We start from the raw sequence: 26701 nt of genomic DNA, 5'->3' as shown, positions 1-26701 counted from the left end.
AGAAATCTTGCCCTATAACACCTTCCTGGTTGCATCAGCTGGGACTCAATGTTCAGTGCACGTTTGGAGTCCGATATGATCTTTCTTGCCTGTCTCCTCAAAAATGTTATTGAGCGCTGAGGGACCTACTGAATGTAAATGTTACTAAGTCTCTCCTCTCTCTCTAGCCAAGTCAACTCATCAGAAACAACAGGTCTACATGAACTTGTAAAAATAAATCACAAGAGGAATTGGTACGAGTGGCTACAGTGTTCTCTTGTAGGCCAACTGCGTCATCTCGCGGTGTTGGGACAAGGGAGAAGCGCATAAATCGTTGCTGATGACATTACATCTATTAGGCAGGTTGTTTAGTTCTATGTAGTAATACTTTGCAGACTACTGTAGATGTGTTGCTATGGTGGGAGATACTTTTCTCACACTTGTAATACATTAATGACTTGTTATGCTACAGGGAATTTAGCCTATAGCTACTATAGCATTAACATTGAGTCATAGGCTGCTATAGGCTTAGCTTAATATTAGTATTTGCAAAGGCGTTATAGTGGCTTTTGTGAAGGATGTTTTGTAGCCTATATATGTATGGTCGTCACATGGATGCGGCATAGGGGCGAACAACCGTTCATATACCCACTGGCAGCAGATTTGAGGTAAATGACTCGTCAAACATGTGTCTCTCCGCCCCCAGCCATTCAAGTGCGACACTTGTCATTTGTCGCCTGAAGCGATAGGCAGTGCTGGTCTGTCATACGTGACCCGAACTCTGGGATTTGGGACTTTACTGTTATTTAGCCCACCACATCAAAATGACTTGGAGACTTTTGGTCCTCGGTGGGGCATGCTTGCTTCTTCTGGGTGTGGGGGGTCAGTGCAAAGAGCAACGAAACCGGAGAACAGTGTCTTTCCATCAGACTCAGCAAGGTGGGGACCAACGCCAAGTCCTCTCACGGCCAGAAAGGGATACCACAGATTCTCCAAGACCCACTTTCACCGCTTGTAAACTCCCTCTCACACCATTAGAACACCGGGTGTTGGATCAAAACACACACGAGGTGAGAGCTATGTCAGTGCTGTTTTTGACGTACTTTATCAATTACTATAGCATCAACACCGCAGTTTTACTTTTGCAATTGCATAAATAAATGCAAATGTATCATAATATGTCATCATGATGATTAATGCTTGCTTTATTCATGATTTTGTGTGTGATAGTTTTGAGGGTAGGGATACTTGGGTTGTCATAAGGTTCATCAGCTCTGAAGGTGTGATGTTATGGGTGTATGTGAGGAAAAATATAAAGTTGAGTTTCACTCGCTCTCTTTCTCAGTTCAAATCAATTTGCTTTATTGGCATGACGTGACAATGTGCCAAAGCTTTCTTTGGAGATTTACAATATTTACATAATAATAATCAATATTGTCAACTGGACAACAATAACAAAAATAACCAAGGGTAAAAATAATCATGCATTGAATAATAACAATAAGCATAGAGGACATGTGCAGGTTGGTTGGTCTGTCAGACACTGTCCCTCATCTTATGTCTATCTATCTATCTATCTATCTATCTATCTATCTATCTATCTATCTATCTATCTATCTATCTATCTATCTATCTATCTATCTATCTATCTATCTATCTATCTATCTATCTATCTATCTATCTATCTCTTTCTTTCTCTTTCTCTCTCCCTTCAGACAGGGTTTCATGGTGACGATGGCTCCAGTTTTACTGTCACATGGGTTGGAGACGGGACAGGAGTACGTATGGTTGTCATTTAATGGATGATGGATGTAGCATCATTGTTATCGTCACTCATTGGGTGCATCTGAAAGGGCTGCAGCTCATTACGCTGGAGTAGCTTCCTCCCCTCTTTTCCCCTCTTTCACCTGCGATAACCAGACAGTGAGGCAACGTGATAGATGCCTACAGGGAATTTGCTTTCGCCTATCCAGTTCTCTCACATCGATGCAGATGAAGGAAAGGAAAGGGGATGAGGAGAGAGGAAACCTTTTAAACCTTTGACAACAGTTTTTTAATTTGGTTGATTGATTGGTTAATTTATTGATTTGTTGATTGAGTGATTGATTGATTGAGTGATTGAGTGAAATGACGGGTGGATAAATGGGAATTGCTAACTGTGCATAAACTGGTAATAGTACAGTTATGGTGAAGTTTAGCCAAGTGTTAATTTGTGTCCCACCAGGTAATCTTGGTGTTGTCTACAATCAGTGCTCCTCTAGATTCCTTCTTCGAGGGCGGTTCTTCACGATTGTACCGCAGGTTAGTGGATGGTGGCAATATATCTGTCTGTCTGTTTGTGTCTCTAGATGAACTGAGCCAGTGTTCTGACATTTTGGCCTGTTATACTCCCCTCTCAGTGCAGACTATGGCAAGTCTTTCCATGATATTTCTCATCTCATCAACAACACCTTCATAAGGAAGGAATTTGGACTTCTAGCTGGACCAGGGAACTCTCAACAGGTAAGCTGCCTGATCACAAGTGTACATGCAGGAAAGCATTCTGGCTGATGACAGTATGTGTGTGTGTCTGCATGTCTGTGTGTATGTGTGTGTGTTTGTGACTGTCTGGCGTGCATGTGCAGACACATCAGTCGTCTTGGTTCTTGCTGTCCAATCAGCTTGAGCCACCACAGCTCAGTTTCAACACTCTCCTCCACATGCCACTGTGGTCACGCTGCTCAGAACACTGGTGTGAAGACTAGGCAGTGAGAACAACAAAACCACCAAACCCATTTCTCCTAAACAACCACATCAGGGTGGTATCCATTAGGGCACAACGTAGCAAAACAATTTGCAACGAAAAATGTTCAGCAACAAAAGCAAGCGTTTCTTATTGGACAAATTCAGGTCTGTTGCAGTTTGTTTTTGTCTGTTTGGCATCTAATGAATACACCCCAGGATGAGGCCTCATAGTTTTATGTTGGGGGAGGTGATTTATATGAAGACAATAGAGAAGACAAGGGGAGGAAGCCAGTTTAGACTATTGAGATGCACGTTAAGGCAACCTCCCATCACCGATGGTGCTTGTTCTGATTGACAGGTGATTCTGACTGCAGACACACCGGTTTTGGACAACCCCGGTGGCGTCATCTTTACCTCAACTGACGCCGGAGTGTCGTTTAAGTCTGTCCAGCTGCCTTTTCACCCGGCCCAGCCAATCACCTTCCACTTCTTGAATCCAGAGTACTTAGTGGTCATCAGCATAGATGTGAGTAAATAAACAAACATGCTCTTTATCTCTTTGTGATCACACTCACCTCACATATACGCACACATGGGCACACACACACACACACACACACACACACACACACACACACACACACACACACACACACACACACACATACATACATACATAAAGGTGCCATATGTAAAAATCACTCTGCCATTTCCTGGTAGAAAAAATTATAATAGTTTGCCTAATTTCAGTTTATGTGACAAAACAAGCAAGTCTAGTGTAGGTAATCAGTGTACCATCTAAACCGCTGTGAAATATATTTTCCATAACCAAAAATATTGTATTTTCAGCTGTTTGAAGCTGGTGTACAAAACCAAAAGTAAAAGACGCAAAAACGGAACTTAATAACAGGAAGCATAGAAATAGCACAGATAAAACAGATCTACTGCTTCTTAGACTTGCTTTCAATGAGAATTACAGATCTATAACTCACATTTCTATGGGAATTTGGTCGGGTCGCCCAAAAAGTTACATATTCCAGCATTAAATACACATTCTCCTATGCTTTTCTCACTTGCAGGGCGGCCTGTGGCTTTCTCTGGACTTTGGGGCTGTGTGGACAAAGGTTCACGAAGGAACACAATCTTTCACGTGGTGAGGACAAACGGGGCACACACACACACACATACACACACACCACAAAGCTCAGTTTGATCAGCCGTGCCCAGACAAAGAGAGGAGGTGTGTTGTGTTCAATTTAAATACTGACTTCAATTCATCAATGTAGTAAACACACAGAGCTCATAAAGCACACACGTCTACAGTCTGTTGTCTGTTGTTTGACTGAATTGGAATGTTTAGCCCAGGTCTGGTGGCAACTATAGTGTGTTTGGTAGGAGTGAGAAGCTCCTATTTGTTAAGTCACTAAAGGCAAATTTTCACTTAGTCATGCATTGATATCAATCAATGGGAGACTAAGGGAAAATTACTTGAGTGTAAGTTATAGGATTTGCCCCATGTAATAAAAAGTAACAAAATGTAATAAATATGATTATTTACTGGGTCTCTCTCTCTCTATGTCCTTATTTTGCCAGGGGCTCCGGCATCGCTCTCTTCTTCAGCTTCAGTCCCAAAGGAACAGGTGAGAGCAGATTCATTAGTACACACCGTAGCAAAACATTTTGAAACCAAAAAATGAGCGACAACTTTGTTTTCTTCTGTTTGTGCGCTGGTCTAGTAATGTGTTGTGTCATTAGTGGAGGCAGACAGAAGAGGAGAGCTGTTCCTAAAGAGGACAGAAGACCTGGGGAAGACGTTCACCACCGTGGCACACAGCATCTTCTCCTTCGGCTATGTAGGAGGCTTCCTCTTCACCTCAGTCATAGAGACACTGGTGAGACACACACACTGATGCAACCAAACACACACACACACACACACACACACACACACACGCAAGCAAGCGTACACATACATGCACACACACACACAAACACACACGAGTATCAACATATAAGCTGACATATACAATCATTTACACTCTGTGTTATTTCCACTTACGCTGCCTTTCATTGGTCCAGTCAGTCAACAGTCCTACACCACATTGTGGTTCTTGCTTGGTTAGATCTGTTCTGTGACTAAGTGATTCTCTCCCAGGGAGCCTTGGTTAGATCTGTGTTGTGACTAAGTGATTATCTCCCAGGAAGCCTTGGTTAGATCTGTTCTGCGCCTAAGTGATTCTCTCCCAGGGAGCCTTGGTTAGATCTGTTCTGTGACTAAGTGATTCTCTCCCAGGGAGCCTTGGTTAGATCTGTTCTGTGACTAAGTGATTCTCTCCCAGGAAGCCTTGGTTAGATCTGTTCTGTGACTAAGTGATTCTCTCCCAGGAAGCCTTGGTTAGATCTGTTCTGTGACTAAGTGATTCTCTCCTAGGGAGCCTTGGTTAGATCTGTGTTGTGACTAAGTGATTCTCTCCCAGGAAGCCTTGGTTAGATCTGTTCTGTGACTAAGTGATTCTCTCCCAGGAAGCCTTGGTTAGATCTGTTCTGTGACTAAGTGATTCTCTCCTAGGGAGCCTTGGTTAGATCTGTGTTGTGACTAAGTGATTCTCTCCCAGGGAGCCTTGGTTAGATCTGTGTGGTGACAGGGAGCCTTGGTTAGATCTGTTCTGTGACTAAGTGATTCTCTCCCAGGGAGCCTTGGTTAGATCTGTGTTGTGACTAATTGATTCTCTCCTAGGGAGCCTTGGTTAGATCTGTGTTGTGGCTAATTGATTCTCTCCTAGGGAGCCTTGGTTAGATCTGTGTTGTGGCTAATTGATTCTCTCCCAGGGAGCCTTGGTTAGATCTGTTCTGTGACTAAGTGATTCTCTCCCAGGGAGCCTTGGTTAGATCTGTGTTGTGGCTAATTGATTCTCTCCTAGGGAGCCTTGGTTAGATCTGTGTTGTGGCTAAGTGATTCTCTCCCAGGAAGCCTTGGTTAGATCTGTTCTGTGACTAAGTGATTCTCTCCCAGGGAGCCTTGGTTAGATCTGTGTTGTGGCTAAGTGATTCTCTCCCAGGAAGCCTTGGTTAGATCTGTTCTGTGACTAAGTGATTCTCTCCCAGGGAGCCTTGGTTAGATCTGTGTTGTGGCTAAGTGATTCTCTCCCAGGAAGCCTTGGTTAGATCTGTTCTATGACTAATTGATTCTCTCCTAGGGAGCCTTGGTTAGATCTGTGTTGTGGCTAAGTGATTCTCTCCCAGGGAGCCTTGGTTAGATCTGTTCTATGACTAATTGATTCTCTCCTAGGGAGCCTTGGTTAGATCTGTGTTGTGGCTAAGTGATTCTCTCCCAGGGAGCCTTGGTTAGATCTGTGTTGTGGCTAAGTGATTCTCTCCCAGGAAGCCTTGGTTAGATCTGTTCTGTGACTAATTGATTCTCTCCTAGGGAGCCCCACGTGTCATCTATGTCTCCTCAGACCAAGGGGACCACTTCAACAAGGCCCAGCTCCCCTCCGCCTCCACTGAGCAGGTAGGACAGGCTCTTGTCTGTGTCTGTCTGTCTGTCTGTCTGTCTGTCTGTCTGTCTGTCTGTCTGTCTGTCTGTCTGTCTGTCTGTCTGTCTGTCTGTCTGTCTGTCTGTCTGTCTGTCTGTCTGTCTGTCTGTCTGTCTGTCTGTCTGTCTGTCTGTCCATTATGTCCCTCTGTATCCCACTATGTCCCCTCAGCCCTCACTTCATTCTATTGTCCCCTGTCTATGGCTATTATAGTAACCGTATTACCTCCACACCGGTAATGAGTCATGAAGGCAGTCAAATTCCACGTGACTGTTTAGTCACGGTAATAAGGATCTCCAAGCTCTGATGCTGCTGATGGTCATTAGTAGCCTACCAAACTTGCTAACTGCCTGGTACTCAGCACTCTATTGTCCCTCTAATCACTCTGACATCAATGCAAATGTTAGCGAAAATCGGATCAAACTCTTCATGAGAGCCCATGAGCTCATGTTGCGCAACATTTCTATAGGCTATGCAATTGTGTGAGAAAACAGAGTTTTGATGGCCTATTAAAAAGAGGAGGGTCCCATCAGCTTTCTATAGGCTAGACCTACTATATTTATTAACTTTCCTAATATTAAGCACATTGCTTCTCTTTACAACAGGAGTATAGCCTACCTGGCTGGCATGAAAATGAACCATGGGAAAAGCATCCTCTATTTAAGTATTTCCCCATGCCTCGGTTCTGAGACAGGTGCATGATAATGGCCCATTCTAAATCAAACCTCATTTCAGACATATATTATTTAGTATGTAAAGACAACGTTAAATTAAGAATAGTCTGATGGATGACAATATTAGCCTACCACTTGTGAATTATATATTATCAGTTGTGAATGATGCCCAGTGTAAGAAACAATGCCTTTTTTTGGCGACTTTTTCAAATCATAGTCACACACCTCATGTAGCCTAGCCCATAGGCCTATATGTTTTGATAATGTTTGTATCACAACTAAAGTAGCCAAATAACTTCCTAAAATTAGGCATATTAATCCGCTCTATAACCGGTATAGAGCCAAACTGGTATATATACGCAGCTCGTGAGTTTCAAGTTTGGGAAAGATCATTTTCACCATAAAAATGCACCTTTATAATACAGCATTGTATGCATAATCACATGTACCGTCACTTTCAAGGACAGTTTTCCCGCTAATTGATTGCATTTTGGAACGTTTGCACTTATAGCCTACTGCCATGTGCGCATTCCTGTGCTTATAATGTGAAGAAATAGCTGAATAGTTTATCAACATTTGAAGCTAAACGTTCTGATCTGTTGCCTCCATTGCTTTTAAACATTTTTTTTTTTATGCGAGTGGCACGGGGACAAAGCCCAAAACAAACACGTATACAAAAACACAGGAATGTAACCCAAACGAAAGAGCGAGGTAAAACCTCTAATAAATACACAGGACGAGACCCGCAGTACACTACACAGGGCGAGATCCATAATAACCAATGCACAACAATACACGGGACGAGACCCGTAATAACAAGTGCACAATACACGCAGCACGAAAGCCAAAATAACAAAGAACAGGTACTCAGAGACCAATGGACATGGGAACAATAATCGACAAGACAATATTGAACAGAGGACACATATACAGTTGAAGTCGGAAGTTTACATACACCTTAGCCAAATACATTTAAACTCAGTTTTTCACAATTCCTGACATTTAATCATAGTAACAATTCCCTGTCTTAGGTCAGTTAGGATCATCACTTTATTTTAAGAATGTGAAATGTCAGAATAATTGTAGAGAGAATGATTTATTTCAGATTCAAATTCTTTCATCACATTCCCAGTGGGTCAGAAGTTTACATACACTCAATTAGTATTTGGTAGCATTGCCTTTAAATTGTTTAACTTTGGTCAAACATTTCGGGTAGCCTTCCACGAGCTTCCCACAATAAGTTGGGTGAATTTTGGCCCATTCCTCATGACAGAGCTGGTGTAACTGAGTCAGGTTTGTAGGCCTCCTTGCTCACACATGCTTTTTCAGTTCTGCCCACAAATTTTCTATAGGATTGAGGTCAGGGCTTTGTGATGGCCACTCCACTACCTTGACTTTGTTGTCCTTAAGCCATTTTGACACAACTTTAGAAGTCTGCTTAGGGTCATTGTTCATTTGGATGACCCATTTGCGACCACGCTTTAACTTCCTGACTGTTGTCTTGAGATGTTGCTTCAATATATCCACATAATTTCCCCCCCTCATGATTCCATCTTTTTTGTGAAGTTCACCAGTCCCTTCTGCAGCAAAGCACCCCCACAACATGATGCTGCCACCCCCGTGCTTCACGGTTGGGATGGTGTTCTTCGGCTTGCAAGCCTCCACCTTTTTCCTCCAAACATAACGATGGTCATTATGGCCAAGCAGTTCTATTTTTGTTTCATCAGACCAGAGGACATTTCTCCAAAAAGTACGATCTTTCTCCCCATGTGCAGTTGCAAACCGTAGTCTGGCTTTCTTGTGGCGGTTTTGGAGCAGTGGCGTCTTCCTTGCTGAGCGGCCTTTCAGGTTATGTCGATATAGGACTTGTTTTACTGTGGATATAGATACTTTTGTACCTGTTTCCTCCAGCATCTTCACAAGGTCCTTGGCTGTTGTTCTGGGATTGATTTGGACTTTTCGCACCAAAGTACATTCATCTCTAGGAGACAGAATGTGTCTCCTTCCTGAGCAGTATGACGGCTGTCACATCCTGACCATAGAGAGCTTGTATTTTTCTATGGTAGAGTAGGTCAGGGACGTGACTGGGGGGTTTGGTCTAGTTTACTTATTTCTATTTTGGTTCTAGTTTCTTTTATCTGTGTTGGGTTTTTTGTCTAGTTTAAATTTTCTATGTTGTGTTCTAGGTTCATTTTTCTATGTTGGGTTTTTTGTCTAGTTTACATTTTCTATGTTGTGTTCTAGGTTATTTTTTCTAGGTTGGGGTTTGCGTATGATTCCCAATTAGAGGCAGCGGGTCATCGTTGTCTCTAATTGGGGATCATATTTAAATTGTTGTTTTTCCAACTAGTGTTTGTGGGAGATTATTTTGAGTTAGTGTATGTTGCACCTCTTCGTCGTGGTTTGTTGTTTTTGTTTATTAGTTTATTGTATGTCTTGCCTAGTTTCACAGTTAAAGATGTGGAACGATACACACGCTGCGCTTTGGTCTCATTCATACGACGACTGTGACAGGCTGCGTGGTCCCATGGTGTTTATACTTGCGTACTATTGTTTGTACAGATGAACATGGTACCATCAGGCAATTGGAAATTACTCCCAAGGATGAACCAGACTTGTGGAGGTCTACAATTTTTTTTTTCTGAGGTCTTGGCTGATTTCTTTTGACTTTCCCATGATGTCAAGCAAAGAGTTTGAAGGGAGTCCTTGAAATACATCCACAGGTACACCTCCAATTGACTTAAATGATGTCAATTAGCCTATCAAAAGCTTCTAAAGCCATGACATCATTTTCTGGAATTTTACAAGCTGTTTAAAGGCACAGTCAACTTAGTGTATGTAAACTTCTGACCCACTGGAATTGTGATACAGTGAATTATATGTGAAATAATTTCTCTGTAAACAATTGTTGGAAAAATGACTTGTGTCATGCACAAGGTAGATGTCCTAACCGACTTGCCAAAACTATAGTTTGTTAACAAGAAATTTGTGGAGTGGTTGAAAAACGAGTTTTAATGACTCCAACCTAAGTGTATGTAAACTTCCGACTTCAACTGTATACAATTACTAATCAGGAGAATTGGAATCAGGTGTGCGTAATGAGACAGGCCGGTGACGTAGTCCTCCGGACCTGGTGCACGGAAGGGCAGCAGTACCGGGGGAATCCGTGACATATGGGGGATAGTAGATTGACATAGGCTATTGTTCTGCTGTTCGTTAGGCCCACTCATCTTATTGGCTGATGAAAAGTAGTGGACAGTTCTAACATCTTCAATATGGGCCTGGGAATTCGGAGTTGCGTCCCCCGATGTGTCTGTCTTCATTCACTTGTATCCTACTTCTTAGCTGAAATGCCTGTGAGAAGGACCCGATCACGTGACGGGCATTGGATATTAAAAATGTAGATATCTGAAAGAGCCATGTGAGTGAGAGGTGCTTCGGAGCACGGCAGCTGGGAGAAGGGAATTATAATTATTATATTCAGTCAAAGTGCACAACGGCCACTTTGGCTGCAAAGGCATGGATTTTTTTAGGGGGCATTACGGCCACACAAGGGGGATGCCGCTGGGAAATTTGAGGCCTGGTGAGAACTATCAAGTGCTTGTCAAATTGTGATTGAGAGACTGATGGAGTGTGTGTAGCTTGAACAAGAAACAAATAAGAGCTCATGCCTTTCATGCAACTATTTTTCAAATCAATATTAGAGTCACATCATACAGCCTTAGAATGTATAAAAATCTGAACATATAGCCCAACGTTTGTGTCACAACTAAAGTTGCATAAATAACTCTAAATTAACCATATAGGAGGACCAGTTTCTTTGTTAACCGCTCAACACAGAATAGTCTCAAGTGCGCGCTTCCTTTGAAATCGTTTGGAGAAAAGATCCCTTCTATTTTATGAATCTATGTTTGATTGTATTCTTCATACTATAAAATAATACAAATAATAACGTTCATTAACCGTGAGACTGGCAGTTATTTGCTTGACAATCACTGGCTGACAAAATTTAATGAACGCCACAATCCTACCCTTGTCCATCTCTCCTGTTCCTCTGTACTGTTGTCTTCCTGTCCCTGTCTTCCCCTGTCTCTCTTTTCCCCCTGTCCCTCTGTCTCTGTCCCTCTGTCTCTATCCCTCTATCTGTACCTCTGTCATAAATTAATTTTAAAATATCTCAGAATTCCAGATCAGGGTGACAGCATTTTGACAAGTACACGGTAAAGAATCTGTCACAACAATTGACAAGACATAGTACAGATTAAAAACCACATTGTGACAAAGTAACTACAAGATATAGTAACTGTCACCAAGGTTCTGGTCTAGAAGCTCTTGAAAGAGGAAGTAGGGGTTTGAAAGACGTTTGCTCATATCAGGAGGAGACCGTTTGGCAACTTTCCATTACAACACATAACGTAATGACAGATGCCCACACCTGATCTTGCCACTGACAAAGACACACACACATGCCATCCCCTGCTCTCCTCTCTCTCCCTCAACTCCCTCCCAAACTGTATCTTGCTGACGAGACAGAAACAAAGATTCTCTCACGATGATTAAAGGCTTAGAAATGGGAGAACACACACACACACACACTAATTGGGGGAGGCATTACAATAACGCAAACAGTTGCACACAGGTCTTGATGATTCATTTTCTCACCTGTATACGTGTGTGTGTGTGTTTCCAGTTCTACTCGGTTCTGGATGGGGATGAGGATATGATCTTCATGCATGTGGACAATCCAGGAGGTACTGTAGGGGAAAGGAGTGAACGTCATCGCAACTCACTCAAACACACATATCTTACAGACACTCTGTCACACACACACACACTCTAGTCTCTGTTTCTATCTCACTTTCTCTCCCTCTCTCTATTTCACACATTCTAACTCACACACTCACACATGCTTTTCAAGTACAGACAAAGGACATATGAGCCACATGGATCCGTCTTTAGATTAAACATTAAAGTTTACTCATGTATTTTACTCAGTACCGATCATGTCTGAAATTGTACATCTATCTCATCTAGATCTATGGCTGTCTAAGCCTGCTAAGCCTTATGTCTGTCTCAGTCCTACTAATCCTGGTATGTCTGTCTCAGTCCTACTAACCCTGGTATGTCTGTCTCAGTCTACTAACCCTGATATGTCTGTCTCAGTTCTACTAATCCTGATATGTCTGTCTCAGTCCTACTAACCCTGATATGTCTGTCTCAGTCCTACTAATCCTGGTATGTCTGTCTCAGTTCTACTAACTCTAACCCTGGTATGTCTGTCTCAGTTCTACTAACCCTGAGATGTCTGTCTCAGTCCTACTAACCCTGGTATGTCTGTCTCAGTCCTACTAACCCTGATATGTCTGTCTCAGTCCTACTAACCCTGATATGTCTGTCTCAGTTCTACTAACCCTGGTATGTCTGTCTCAGTCCTACTAACCCTGGTATGTCTGTCTCAGTTCTACTAACCCTGATATGTCTGTCTCAGTTCTACTATCCCTGATATGTCTGTCTCAGTCCTACTAACCCTGATATGTCTGTCTCAGTCCTACTAACCCTGATATGTCTGTCTCAGTTCTACTATCCCTGATATGTCTGTCTCAGTCCTACTAACCCTGATATGTCTGTCTCAGTCCTACTAACCCTGGTATGTCTGTCTCAGTCCTACTAACCCTGATATGTCTGTCTCAGTCCTACTAATCCTGATATGTCTGTCTCAGTCCTACTAACTCTAACCCTGATATGTCTGTCTCAGTTCTACTAACCCTGATATGTCTGTCTCAGTCCTACTAACCCTGATATGTCTGTCTCAGTCCTACTAACCCTGATATGTCTGTCTCAGTCCTACTAACCCTGATATGTCTGTCTCAGTCCTACTAACCCTGGTATGTCTGTCTCAGTCCTACTAACCCTGGTATGTCTGTCTCAGTCCTACTAACCCTGGTATGTCTGTCTCAGTTCTACTAACCCTGATATGTCTGTCTCAGTCCTACTAACCCTGATATGTCTGTCTCAGTCCTACTAACCCTGATATGTCTGTCTCAGTCCTACTAACCCTGGTATGTCTGTCTCAGTTCTACTAACCCTGGTATGTCTGTCTCAGTCCTACTAACTCTAACCCTGATATGTCTGTCTCAGTCCTACTAACCCTGATATGTCTGTCTCAGTTCTACTAACTCTAACCCTGATATGTCTGTCTCAGTCCTACTAATCCTGATATGTCTGTCTCAGTGCTACTAATCCTGGTATGTCTGTCTCAGTTCTACTAACCCTGATATGTCTGTCTCAGTTCTACTAATCCTGATATGTCTGTCTCTGTCCTACTAACCCTGATATGTCTGTCTCAGTCCTACTAACCCTGATATGTCTGTCTCAGTGCTACTAACCCTGATATGTCTGTCTCAGTGCTACTAACCCTGATATGTCTGTCTCAGTTCTACTATGCCTGATATGTCTGTCTCAGTGCTACTAACCCTGATATGTCTGTCTCAGTTCTACTATGCCTGATATGTCTGTCTCAGTTCTACTAACCCTGGTATGTCTGTCTCAGTTCTACTATCCCTGATATGTCTGTCTCAGTCCTACTAACCCTGATATGTCTGTCTCAGTTCTACTAACCCTGGTATGTCTGTCTCAGTCCTACTAACCCTGGTATGTCTGTCTCAGTCCTACTAACCCTGGTATGTCTGTCTCAGTCCTACTAACCCTGGTATGTCTGTCTCAGTCCTACTAACCCTGGTATGTCTGTCTCAGTCCTACTAACTCTAACCCTGATATGTCTGTCTCAGTCCTACTAACCCTGATATGTCTGTCTCAGTTCTACTAACTCTAACCCTGATATGTCTGTCTCAGTCCTACTAACCCTGATATGTCTGTCTCAGTCCTACTAACCCTGATATGTCTGTCTCAGTCCTACTAACTTTAACCCTGATATGTCTGTCTCAGTTCTACTAACCCTGATATGTCTGTCTCAGTCCTACTAACCCTTATATGTCTGTCTCAGTTCTACTAACCCTGATATGTCTGTCTCAGTCGTACTAACCCTGATATGTCTGTCTCAGTCCTACTAACCCTGATATGTCTGTCTCAGTCCTACTAACCCTGATATGTCTGTCTCAGTTCTACTAACCCTGATATGTCTGTCTCAGTCCTACTAACCCTGGTATGTCTGTCTCAGTCCTACTAACCCTGGTATGTCTGTCTCAGTTCTACTAACCCTGATATGTCTGTCTCAGTCGTACTAACCCTGATATGTCTGTCTCAGTCGTACTAACCCTGATATGTCTGTCTCAGTCCTACTAACCCTGATATGTCTGTCTCAGTCCTACTAACCCTGATATGTCTGTCTCAGTTCTACTAACCCTGATATGTCTGTCTCAGTCCTACTAACCCTGAGATGTCTGTCTCAGTTCTACTAATCCTGATATGTCTGTCTCAGTCCTACTAACTCTAACCCTGATATGTCTGTCTCAGTCCTACTAACTCTAACCCTGATATGTCTGTCTCAGTCCTACTAACCCTGATATGTCTGTCTCAGTCCTACTAACCCTGATATGTCTGTCTCAGTTCTACTAATCCTGATATGTCTGTCTCAGTTCTACTAACTCTAACCCTGATATGTCTGTCTCAGTGCTACTAACCCTGATATATCTGTCTCAGTCCTACTAACCCTGATATGTCTGTCTCAGTCGTACTAACCCTGATATGTCTGTCTCAGTCCTACTAACCCTGATATGTCTGTCTCAGTCCTACTAACCCTGATATGTCTGTCTCAGTTCTACTAACCCTGATATGTCTGTCTCAGTCCTACTAACCCTGGTATGTCTGTCTCAGTCCTACTAACCCTGGTATGTCTGTCACAGTTCTACTAACCCTGATATGTCTGTCTCAGTCGTACTAACCCTGATATGTCTGTCTCAGTCCTACTAACCCTGATATGTCTGTCTCAGTCCTACTAACCCTGATATGTCTGTCTCAGTTCTACTAACCCTGATATGTCTGTCTCAGTTCTACTAATCCTGATATGTCTGTCTCAGTCCTACTAACTCTAACCCTGATATGTCTGTCTCAGTCCTACTAACTCTAACCCTGATATGTCTGTCTCAGTCCTACTAACTCTAACCCTGGTATGTCTGTCTCAGTCCTACTAACCCTGATATGTCTGTCTCAGTTCTACTAATCCTGATATGTCTGTCTCAGTTCTACTAACTCTAACCCTGATATGTCTGTCTCAGTGCTACTAACCCTGGTATGTCTGTCTCAGTCCTACTAACCCTGATATATCTGTCTCAGTCCTACTAACCCTGATATTTCTGTCTCAGTTCTACTAACCCTGATATGTCTGTCTCAGTTCTACTATCCCTGATATGTCTGTCTCTCTCCTACTAACCCTGGTATGTCTGTCTCAGTTCTACTATCCCTGATATGTCTGTCTCAGTTCTACTAACCCTGATATGTCTGTCTGAGACCTACTAACCCTGGTATGTCTGTCTCAGTTCTGCTAACCCTGATATGTCTGTCTCAGTTCTACTAATCCTGATATGTCTGTCTCAGTGCTACTAACCCTGATATGTCTGTCTCAGTTCTACTATGCCTGATATGTCTGTCTCAGTTCTACTAACCCTGGTATGTCTGTCTCAGTTCTACTAACCCTGGTATGTCTGTCTCAGTCCTACTAACCCTGATATGTCTGTCTCAGTTCTACTAACTCTAACCCTGATATGTCTGTCTCATTCCTACTAACCCTGGTATGTCTGTCTCAGTCCTACTAACCCTGATATGTCTGTGTCAGTTCTACTAACCCTGGTATGTCTGTCTCAGTCCTACTAACCCTGATATGTCTGTCTCAGTCCTACTAACCCTGATATGTCTGTCTCAGTCCTACTAACCCTGATATGTCTGTCTCAGTCCTACTAACCCTGGTATGTCTGTCTCAGTCCTACTAACCCTGAGATGTCTGTCTCAGTCCAACTAACTCTAACCCTGATATGTCTGTCTCAGTCCTACTAACCCTGATATGTCTGTCTCAGTTCTACTAACCCTGATATGTCTGTCTCAGTCCTACTAACCCTGATATGTCTGTCTCAGTCCTACTAACCCTGATATGTCTGTCTCAGTCCTACTAACCCTGATATGTCTGTCTCAGTCCTACTAACCCTGATATGTCTGTCTCAGTCCTACTAATCCTGATATGTCTGTCTCAGTTCTACTAACTCTAACCCTTATATGTCTGTCTCAGTCCTACTAACCCTGATATGTCTGTCTCAGTCCTACTAATCCTGATATGTCTGTCTCAGTCCTACTAATCCTGATATGTCTGTCTCAGTTCTACTAACCCTGATATGTCTGTCTCAGTCCTACTAACTCTAACCCTGATATGTCTGTCTCAGTCCTACTAACCCTGATATGTCTGTCTCAGTCCTACTAACCCTGATATGTCTGTCTCAGTCCTACTAACCCTGGTATGTCTGTCTCAGTCCTACTAATCCTGATATGTCTGTCTCAGTGCTACTAACCCTGGTATGTCTGTCTCAGTCCTACTAACCCTGATATGTCTGTCTCAGTTCTACTAACTAACCCTGATATGTCTGTCTCAGTCCTACTAACCCTGGTATGTCTGTCTCAGTCCTACTAACCCTGGTATGTCTGTCTCAGTCCTACTAACCCTGGTATGTCTGTCTCAGTCCTACTAACCCTGATATGTCTGTCTCAGTTCTACTAACCCTGATATGTCTGTCTCAGTTCTACTAACCCTGGTATGTCTGTCTCAGTTCTACTAACTCTAACCCCGATATGTCTGTCTCAGTCCTACTAATCCTGATATGTCTGTCTCAGTGCTACTAATCCTGGTATGTCTGTCTCAGTTCTACTAACCCTGATATGTCTGTCTCAGTTCTACTAATCCTGATATGTCTGTCTCTGTCCTACTAACCCTGATATGTCTGTCTCAGTCCTACTAACCCTGATATGTCTGTCTCAGTGCTACTAACCCTGATATGTCTGTCTCAGTGCTACTAACCCTGATATGTCTGTCTCAGTTCTACTATGCCTGATATGTCTGTCTCAGTGCTACTAACCCTGATATGTCTGTCTCTGTTCTACTATGCCTGATATGTCTGTCTCAGTTCTACTAACCCTGGTATGTCTGTCTCAGTTCTACTATCCCTGATATGTCTGTCTCAGTCCTACTAACCCTGATATGTCTGTCTCAGTTCTACTAACCCTGGTATGTCTGTCTCAGTCCTACTAACCCTGGTATGTCTGTCTCAGTCCTACTAACCCTGGTATGTCTGTCTCAGTCCTACTAACCCTGATATGTCTGTCTCAGTTCTACTAACCCTGATATGTCTGTCTCAGTTCTACTAACCCTGGTATGTCTGTCTCAGTCCTACTAACCCTGATATGTCTGTCTCAGTTCTACTAACTCTAACCCTGATATGTCTGTCTCAGTCCTACTAACTCTAACCCTGATATGTCTGTCTCAGTTCTACTAACTCTAACCCTGATATGTCTGTCTCAGTCCTACTAATCCTGATATGTCTGTCTCAGTTCTACTAACTCTAACCCTGATATGTCTGTCTCAGTCCTACTAACCCTGATATGTCTGTCTCAGTCCTACTAACCCTGATATGTCTGTCTCAGTCCTACTAACTCTAACCCTGATATGTCTGTCTCAGTTCTACTAACCCTGATATGTCTGTCTCAGTCCTACTAACCCTGATATGTCTGTCTCAGTTCTACTAACCCTGATATGTCTGTCTCAGTCGTACTAACCCTGATATGTCTGTCTCAGTCGTACTAACCCTGATATGTCTGTCTCAGTCCTACTAACCCTGATATGTCTGTCTCAGTCCTACTAACCCTGATATGTCTGTCTCAGTTCTACTAACCCTGATATGTCTGTCTCAGTCCTACTAACCCTGGTATGTCTGTCTCAGTCCTACTAACCCTGGTATGTCTGTCTCAGTTCTACTAACCCTGAGATGTCTGTCTCAGTCCTACTAACTCTAACCCTGATATGTCTGTCTCAGTCCTACTAACTCTAACCCTGATATGTCTGTCTCAGTCCTACTAACCCTGGTATGTCTGTCTCAGTCCTACTAACCCTGATATGTCTGTGTCAGTTCTACTAACCCTGGTATGTCTGTCTCAGTCCTACTAACCCTGATATGTCTGTCTCAGTCCTACTAACCCTGATATGTCTGTCTCAGTTCTACTAACCCTGATATGTCTGTCTCAGTCCTACTAACCCTGGTATGTCTGTCTCAGTCCTACTAACCCTGAGATGTCTGTCTCAGTCCAACTAACTCTAACCCTGATATGTCTGTCTCAGTCCTACTAACCCTGATATGTCTGTCTCAGTCCTACTAACCCTGATATGTCTGTCTCAGTCCTACTAATCCTGATATGTCTGTCTCAGTTCTACTAATCCTGATATGTCTGTCTCAGTTCTACTAACTCTAACCCTTATATGTCTGTCTCAGTCCTACTAACCCTGATATGTCTGTCTCAGTCCTACTAACCCTGGTATGTCTGTCTCAGTCCTACTAACCCTGATATGTCTGTCTCAGTCCTACTAACCCTGGTATGTCTGTCTCAGTCCTACTAACCCTGATATGTCTGTCTCAGTCCTACTAACCCTGGTATGTCTGTCTCAGTCCTACTAACCCTGGTATGTCTGTCTCAGTCCTACTAACCCTGATATGTCTGTCTCAGTCCTACTAATCCTGATATGTCTGTCTCAGTTCTACTAACCCTGGTATGTCTGTCTCAGTCCTACTAATCCTGATATGTCTGTCTCAGTCCTACTAATCCTGATATGTCTGTCTCAGTCCTACTAACCCTGATATGTCTGTCTCAGTCCTACTAACTCTAACCCTGATATGTCTGTCTCAGTCCTACTAACCCTGGTATGTCTGTCTCAGTCCTACTAACCTAACCCTGATATGTCTGTCTCAGTCCTACTAACTCTAACCCTGATATGTCTGTCTCAGTCCTACTAACCCTGGTATGTCTGTCTCAGTCCTACTAACCCTGATATGTCTGTCTCAGTCCTACTAACCCTGATATGTCTGTCTCAGTCCTACTAACCCTGATATGTCTGTCTCAGTCCTACTAACCCCGATATGTCTGTCTCAGTGCTACTAACCCTGGTATGTCTGTCTCAGTCCTACTAACCCTGGTATGTCTGTCTCAGTCGTACTAACCCTGATATGTCTGTCTCAGTGCTACTAACCTAACCCTGGTATGTCTGTCTCAGTCCTACTAACCCTGATATGTCTGTCTCAGTTCTACTAACTAACCCTGATATGTCTGTCTCAGTCCTACTAATCCTGATATGTCTGTCTCAGTGCTACTAACCCTGGTATGTCTGTCTCAGTCCTACTAACCCTGATATGTCTGTCTCAGTCCTACTAACCCTGATATGTCTGTCTCAGTTCTACTAACTCTAACCCTGATATGTCTGTCTCAGTCCTACTAATCCCGATATGTCTGTCTCAGTGCTACTAACCCTGGTATGTCTGTCTCAGTGCTACTAACCCTGGTATGTCTGTCTCAGTCCTACTAACCCTGATATGTCTGTCTCAGTCCTACTAACCCTGATATGTCTGTCTCAGTCCTACTAACCCTGATATGTCTGTCTCAGTCCTACTAACCCTGATATGTCTGTCTCAGTCCTACTAACCCTGATATGTCTGTCTCAGTTCTACTAACTCTAACCCTGATATGTCTGTCTCAGTGCTACTAACTCTAACCCTGATATGTCTGTCTCAGTGCTACTAACCCTGGTATGTCTGTCTCAGTCCTACTAACCCTGGTATGTCTGTCTCAGTTCTACTATCTCTGGTATGTCTGTCTCAGTGCTACTAACCCTGATATGTCTGTCTCAGTTCTACTATCCCTGATATGTCTGTCTCAGTTCTGCTACCCTGCTTGCTGCAATGGAAAAGCTTGAGTTTGTTAGAGAGAAAGAGGAAAGGCTGGTTTCACAAGTTCTCAGTATTGCTGACAAGTCATCCGATCATACAGGCTGTGTGTGTGTGTCTTCTGTGTCAGTGCATACAGTAGGTGTCTATGGGTGGAGGTCCGAGGTGTTTGTTCCATTCAGCTGAATGGAGAAGATAAGAAGGAGGGGTTTTATCTGAGTGGGGGAAGGTTAGAGGTAGACAGACACATTGACAGGCTAGAATACCAGCTGACACAGCTCTGGGCATCAGGGTACACACACAAACACACACACACACACACGGTACAAAGGGATTTTAAGGCCAGAAGGTCATATGCATACTATTTACCACTAAGTGCTGACGTAAGTTGTTTCTACATCTTTGATGTCAGGAGGGTTCTTCACACCATTTATTGATGTTTACGGCCCCTTATCGCTATGCCGACTCATAGAGGGCTGTGTCAGCACAGTTGGGTTTGTTCCCAAGCTTACAGAAGACACTGTATTTCTTCCGTCCGTGTGTGTGTTGTCTCATGGGGTCGGGATAGAGTGATGATAAATGACTATTCCTTCTATATTATAATGTTTGATTCTGTTGACTTTCTATTCTATTGTACCATACTCTACTGTCTTCTATTCTCCAGAGGAAAGCTACTTTGGGACGGTGTACACGTCAGATGACCGGGGCATCCTGTACTCTAAGTCTCTAGAGCGCCACCTGTTTGGTGGGGAAGGGAAGAGCGACTTCACCAACGTCACCTCCATGAGAGGAGTGTACCTCACCAATGTACTGGAGGAGGGTACGCAACTACGCATCAACACAATCTGGGTCGTATTCTTTAGGAACATAAACAGTCCGAAACGGGGAGGGACTCTTATAATCTACACCTGGCACAGCCAGAAGAGTTCTGGCCACCCCTCAGAGCCTGGTTTTTCTCTAGGTTTCTTCCTAGGTTCTAGCCTTTCTAAGGAGTTTTTCCTAGCCACCGTGCTTCTACATCTGCATTGTTTGCTCTTTGGGATTTTAGGCCGGGTTTCTGTTTAAGATCTTAGTGACAACTGCCGATGTTAAAAGGGCTTTATAAATAAATTTGATTGATACCTGAACTTGTCCAATATAAAATGCTTGTACTTTGTAGGGGGGGGGGGGTTCAACTTACTGATTTGAAGTGTGAATTCATGTATTTTTTAGTGGCAAAAATATGACAATTACTAATCCAAGCTAAAACTTATTTTTTTCCTGGGTATTGTTTTTGACAGACGGCCGCATTCGGACAGTCATTTCATTTAACCGAGGGGGAGAGTGGAAACTCCTCAACAAGCCCCAGAATGTTGAGTGTGGTGAGGATTCAAGAAATGATGTGAGAGCTAACTTCATTCCCTCCTCTGACAATTAAGTATGTTGATGCTTATTATATGATTGTGAACACTGGATTCTTGTGTGTGTGTGTGTGTGTGTTTGTGTTTGTGACAGTGTAACTTGCACATCCACGGTGAGCACAGTCGCTACAACGGCATCACTCCCATGCTGCCTCTCTCTGACCCCACTGCCGTTGGCCTTGTCATCGCCCACGGTAACCAAACTGTCAATCATACATATCAAAGACATGTTGCATTGTGATACTTCTGTATTACCGTAGTGTACAGGATGTTGTGCACTACATGTTGCATTGTGATACTTCTGTATTACCGTAGTGTACATGATGTTGTGCACTACATTTAGCATTGTAGGCAATCTTGAATGGACTACACAGGAAATTCTTCCCCCCCTAATAATTCGGTCATCACTACAAAATAGCTGATCCCATATATAGTGCACTATATATGCCCGGTCCCAATTCGTTCCCTCACCATTTAATGTTTGCAGATCAGTAATGTGGGATCAGTATGGTGAAAGCTTCTCCACTACACTGGTTATCTCTATCCAGACCCTTCAGGTCAGACAACATTGGAGGGTTAGGGCTAAACGGATGGGTAGGGAGAAATTTGGGACCGGATGACTGACAGATAGAACATGTTTTCGGACACATCCCCCACCCTCTAGCTGTCCCAGAATGTGTGTGACCTTTCTATGACCTCTGCGCTTTGACCGGTCAGGCAGTGTGGGGGACTCCATCTCGTCAACACGGCCTGACGTGTACGTGTCAGAGGATGGGGGGTACAAGTGGAGGGGTTCCCTGAGGGGGCCTCATCACTACAGCATCCTGGACGCTGGGGGGCTCGTCGTGGCTGTGGAGGCCCACCCCATGGATGGCCAAATCAACACCATCAAGTACTGAACACCACACACACACACACACACACACACACACACACACACACACACACACACACACACACACACACACACACACAGTCGGTGGCATGTAGAAAGATTGGGTGTAAGGAGATGCATTTTATTTGCACCCCCACCCATGGCATGCAAGCGACATCCTCTGAGTGTTTTGTGTGTGTGTGTGTGTGTGACTATGGAGTGTGGTGTGTCTATCCGCTCTTCTCTCCCTATGAAGTTGTGGCTATGAATGTGTCTATAAGCAGTCCACTATCCGGTAACTCTGTATGTGTGTTTTAATTCTGTTTACTTCATGCGTGTGTGTATGCGTGTGTGTGTGCTTGCACGTTCACATTGAGATGTTTATACAGGGTCGTATTCATTAGGCACCAAACGAAAGAAAACAACCTTAACTTTGTCCAATAAGAAAGGCTCGTTTTAGTCTTCCGTTTCAAAGCGTTTTGTGACTCTGTGCACTAATGAAAACAACCCTGTATGTCATTGTGCATCACCCCAGGTTCTCCACAGATGAGGGCCAGTGTTGGAAGGTGTACAATTTTACAGAGCAGCCCATCTTCTTCGCTGGCCTGACATCCGAGCCGGGCACCAAGACCATGAACATCAGCGTGTGGGGCTACCGGCCCGAGGACGACCACCAGCCCATGTGGGTGGTGGTCACCATTGACTTCCAGAGTCTCCTCACCAGAGAGTGTGGGTGAATCTCAATTGTATTTTCTTGATTCTTTGTGACCTGTGTCTACTCGTCTCCTTGTCAAAACTTAGTGGAGGAGAATGTCTGAGGGGAGGAACCTTGGATTTTCTCCTCCAATGCTTTTTGAGAAGGAGGTGAGGAGAGTGGTCACGAGGAATCAAGGAAAGATGATTGAGATTCCCCCTGTGAGTCATTTGTTGTCAAATGTAATATCCCCAAGGATCATAATCATTAAACCAACAACAGACATTTCACAAGGAATGAATCAGTAGCTAGCTTTCTATTGTGAGAATACCCAAAGAGTGTCGTCAAATATGTGGTTTCCATATGTTTGATGTGTTTGATACCATTCCATTGATTCCATTCCAGCTATTACAATGAGTTCGCCCTCCTATAGATCCTCCCACCAGCCACCTTTGGCGTGCACCCCTGTGGGTCACTAGGAACGGAATTGAGCATACTGATATCGATAAATATATACTAAAATTGGCATGTCTCAATAGTCTCTATTGGTTAACGTTGGTTTCCTATAGGTGGTAACCAGGACTATGTACAGTGGTTGGCCCATGCCACAGAGGGTGGGGACTTGGCCACAGAGGGGTGTGTCTTGGGCTACAAGGAGATCTTCAGGAGGCTGAGGAAGCTGTCCGTCTGCAGGAATGGACGGGACTACATGGTGAGCAGGCAGAAAAGCCCCTGCCCCTGCACCAGAGAGGACTACCTATGGTAAGAAACACTGTCAGGGGTCCAGTCTAAACTGACAAGGCTATGCAGTTATGGTCCGCGAGGGCCGTAACACTATTGGGTCGTATTCAGTAGTAACCAGAAGAAAACAAACTGAAACAGAAAGGGACTACCTGAACTTAGGAAACACTCGTTTTCATTGTCTGTTGAAAAAAAAAAAATGCTTTGTTGTGCCCTAATAAATTCAACCCTGGTTTTCATTCTCTCCCTCTAGTCAGGGATACATTCAGATACAGGAAACCAGAAGTTGAGTGTTGTCCATTTAAAGGCACAATCTGTTACTTCATTTCTAGTCAAAAAAGCGTTTTTTTTTCTCGAATTGTGCTTTGAGGCAAAGGCGGAGTCAACGCAGACCCAAACATAACATTGCCAGCAAGGCATATGCTGTGTCTGGTTGAAATGGCCTAACGTTTCTCTCCTTTCCAACAGTGACTATGGTTACTATCGTCATGAGAACAGCTCAGAGTGTCTGAGACAACTGGACACTGCAGACCACGCCCTGGAGGTGTGTCTAAATGGAGAGGAGGAGGAGCTTAGGACGTCAGGGTAATTATGACACACACATTTGTTTTATTATCCTTGTGGGGACCAAACAATTGATTCCCATTGAAAATCCTATTTTTCCTGACCCTAACCCTTAATCTAACACTAACCTTAACTCCTAACCCTAATTGTATCCCTAACCCTAAACTTAACCCCTAAGCCTAAAATAACCTTTTTCCTTGTGGGGACCGGCGAAATGTGGTCCCCACAAAGATAGTCAAACTACACACACCTACACACACACACAGTTCACCGTGTGATCTCCATGTGTAGGTACCGTAAGATTCCCAGTGATAAGTGTGAGGGAGGTTTCACTCCCCTGCGCAGAAAGGAAACAGTCAGCAAGCATTGTGGGAACTCCAGTCAGCCCCCCACTGCCAGCCCATATTCTGAAACCCCGGTGAGTGTGACCTGTGCGTGTGCGTGTGCATCTGCGAGTTCTTGTGTGGGTCTCCTTTGAGTATGTGTGTGCTTGGGTTATTGCTCACAGTGTGAAAGGTGTGACTTACCTGGGCATAGTGTAACTGTGTTCTTCATTCTCGGGAGACACACATTGTGAGCTGGGTTTTGTTCCAGCCCAGTACTAACACACCTGATTCAATCAATCAATGGCTTGATAACTGGTTGATGAGTTGAATCAGTTGTGTCAGCGGTGTGCTCGAACAAAAGCCTACACACCCTCTGGGTACTTCCTCATCAGAAAATACAGCCCCACATATTAGATGATGCGATGTGTCACATGATAAAGCTTTATAGCGTTTAGAATATTATGACTAGAAATATGATAATGCTATGTCTGTATTTCAGAGAGAGAAGATGCTGTTGATCGTAGTTTGTGTTGGATTAGGGATTGTCATTCTGGTGGCTGTTGCCGCTGCTGTCTATACTGTAAGGAGAATGATCTATGGAAATAGGTGAGCCACATACACATTTATGCGCACGAGCATGCAAGTACACACGCATACAAACAAACACACACACACACTGCTCAGGTACAAGTGCACATTAAAATGCCTGCTTCCATTCTGGTCCTAAATATTGACATGCCTTGTGGCTCTGCTCCGCCCCCTACAGGGCGCCAACGTATCGCTTCTCTGTCCTGCAGCTTCAGGATGATGACCGCTCCATTGCCGCCGACCCAGAGAGTGTCGCCAGTAGCAACGGAACATCAGTCTTCCAAGTGGATTCAGATGATGTGAGTGTTATTAGCTTTAGCATGGTGGCTAAAGGCACCCAGGATTTTTAGGACATTTTGTGTGCATAGCAAAAGGCAAAATATGTGTGAACTTGTGCATTTAAGGGCAACGTTATAGTCATGTTGGCCCGTCAATTGTTTTAAATGAACAATGATCCATTTTCAAGACGTAATGTGGAAAATATTGATTATTTCCCTCTTTTGTCCCCCTCGTTTTGTAGGATCTTATTGAATGAACAACATGAGATTAAATATCTTGACGATGATCTCCAGAGCTTGGCCATTTGGATGTATGGCATTCCACTTGTTGTATTACGTACCTGTTGCATCTCAATGGAAAGATGTCTAGGGTTTGTAAGGAACAAATTGTGGATGTCATGTAGATGGTATGCAGATGTCCCGAGCTATTTATTGAGCGAAGAACACTTCCCACTGGGCACACACTGGTTGAACCAACGAAGAATAGACGTTGAATTGAGTTTACTTCAAGTTTCACTGCTCTGTTTTTAAGTATTTCATGAATTAACAGTGTCTCTGTCTGATGATATTATTTATGTATGGAACACTTTCTTCAACTTGCACAATTTTGTATGGCGCTTGCAACGCAATTGATAGTGGGTTCGATTCCCGGGACCACCCGTGTGTAAAATGTATGCACGCATGACTGTAAGTCAATTTGGATAAAAGCGTCTGCTAAATGGCCTATATTTTTTGTATTATTATAACCACTGTTCACTAGTCTGTATTTTGATGAGGCCCTGAATAATGTGCATTCCTAACAAATCAATACAGTAATGTTAGAATAGCAATGTAATGGAAATAAAGTGCCTGATTACCTCAATTATTCTGTATTTACTCTGCAGGAACAATCAACTGTTATCTGTTATTCACTGTGAATTTATTCCTGATGTCTCTATTTCTTTAACTCTGCATTGTTGGAAAAGGCCCCGTGAGTAAGAATTTCACTGTTAGTCTACACCCGTTGTTTATGAAACATGTGACAAATAACATATGATTGATTTGACATGTAGAGTGGATCCACAGCAAGTAGAGATTACTATCAACTTGTTTTCTATTTGAATAGATTATCTTCTGTTAGTCAGCACCTCACCTAAACGGTCTATGTTCTTTAATTGTTTTACTTCCTAGAAGGATTTTTTGTTGCCTTATTACTTACCTGTACAATGTGCCATATGGGCTAGGGCTCCAACCGATGGGTTCCACTTGTTCTTTCTGGACAGGACCACCCACAAATGAAATCCCTGTTTGAATTCTTTAAAAGTGCATCATTCCTTCCTCGTTGATTATAAATAATTGGAAAGGTGAAAGCCATGTGATGGTGCCCTTGCATGTACTTGCCCAATCTTGTAATAATA

The 26701-nt window shown here is 43.4% G+C and overlaps 1 protein-coding gene across 2 annotated transcripts; it reads left to right on the top strand.

Annotated features, from left to right (window-relative positions):
• Positions 1–357: 357 nt before the first annotated feature.
• On the top strand, positions 358–26166 carry LOC106609576 (sortilin). 2 transcript variants are annotated; one of them, XM_014208525.2, is made up of 21 exons: positions 358–1049; positions 1695–1757; positions 2204–2280; positions 2379–2481; positions 3062–3229; positions 3783–3856; positions 4297–4343; positions 4459–4595; positions 6131–6214; positions 11604–11664; positions 20504–20659; positions 21120–21220; positions 21334–21433; positions 21957–22131; positions 22649–22842; positions 23377–23569; positions 24017–24133; positions 24404–24530; positions 24938–25044; positions 25236–25325; positions 25547–26166. In XM_014208525.2, exons 1-21 carry the CDS (start codon positions 804–806, stop codon positions 25833–25835), a joined length of 2709 nt encoding a protein of 902 aa, XP_014064000.1. In that variant the 5' UTR covers positions 358–803; the 3' UTR covers positions 25836–26166. The 2 variants fall into 2 exon arrangements, with proteins under 2 accessions (XP_014064000.1, XP_045578179.1); XM_045722223.1 differs by having other exon boundaries at positions 360–1049; positions 25205–25325.
• Positions 26167–26701: the final 535 nt, after the last annotated feature.

The sequence above is a fragment of the Salmo salar genome, chromosome ssa07 (genome assembly GCF_905237065.1).
Source record: "Salmo salar chromosome ssa07, Ssal_v3.1, whole genome shotgun sequence".
Lineage (NCBI taxonomy): Eukaryota > Metazoa > Chordata > Actinopteri > Salmoniformes > Salmonidae > Salmo > Salmo salar.
This window is presented reverse-complemented; position numbering and strand designations above follow the sequence as displayed.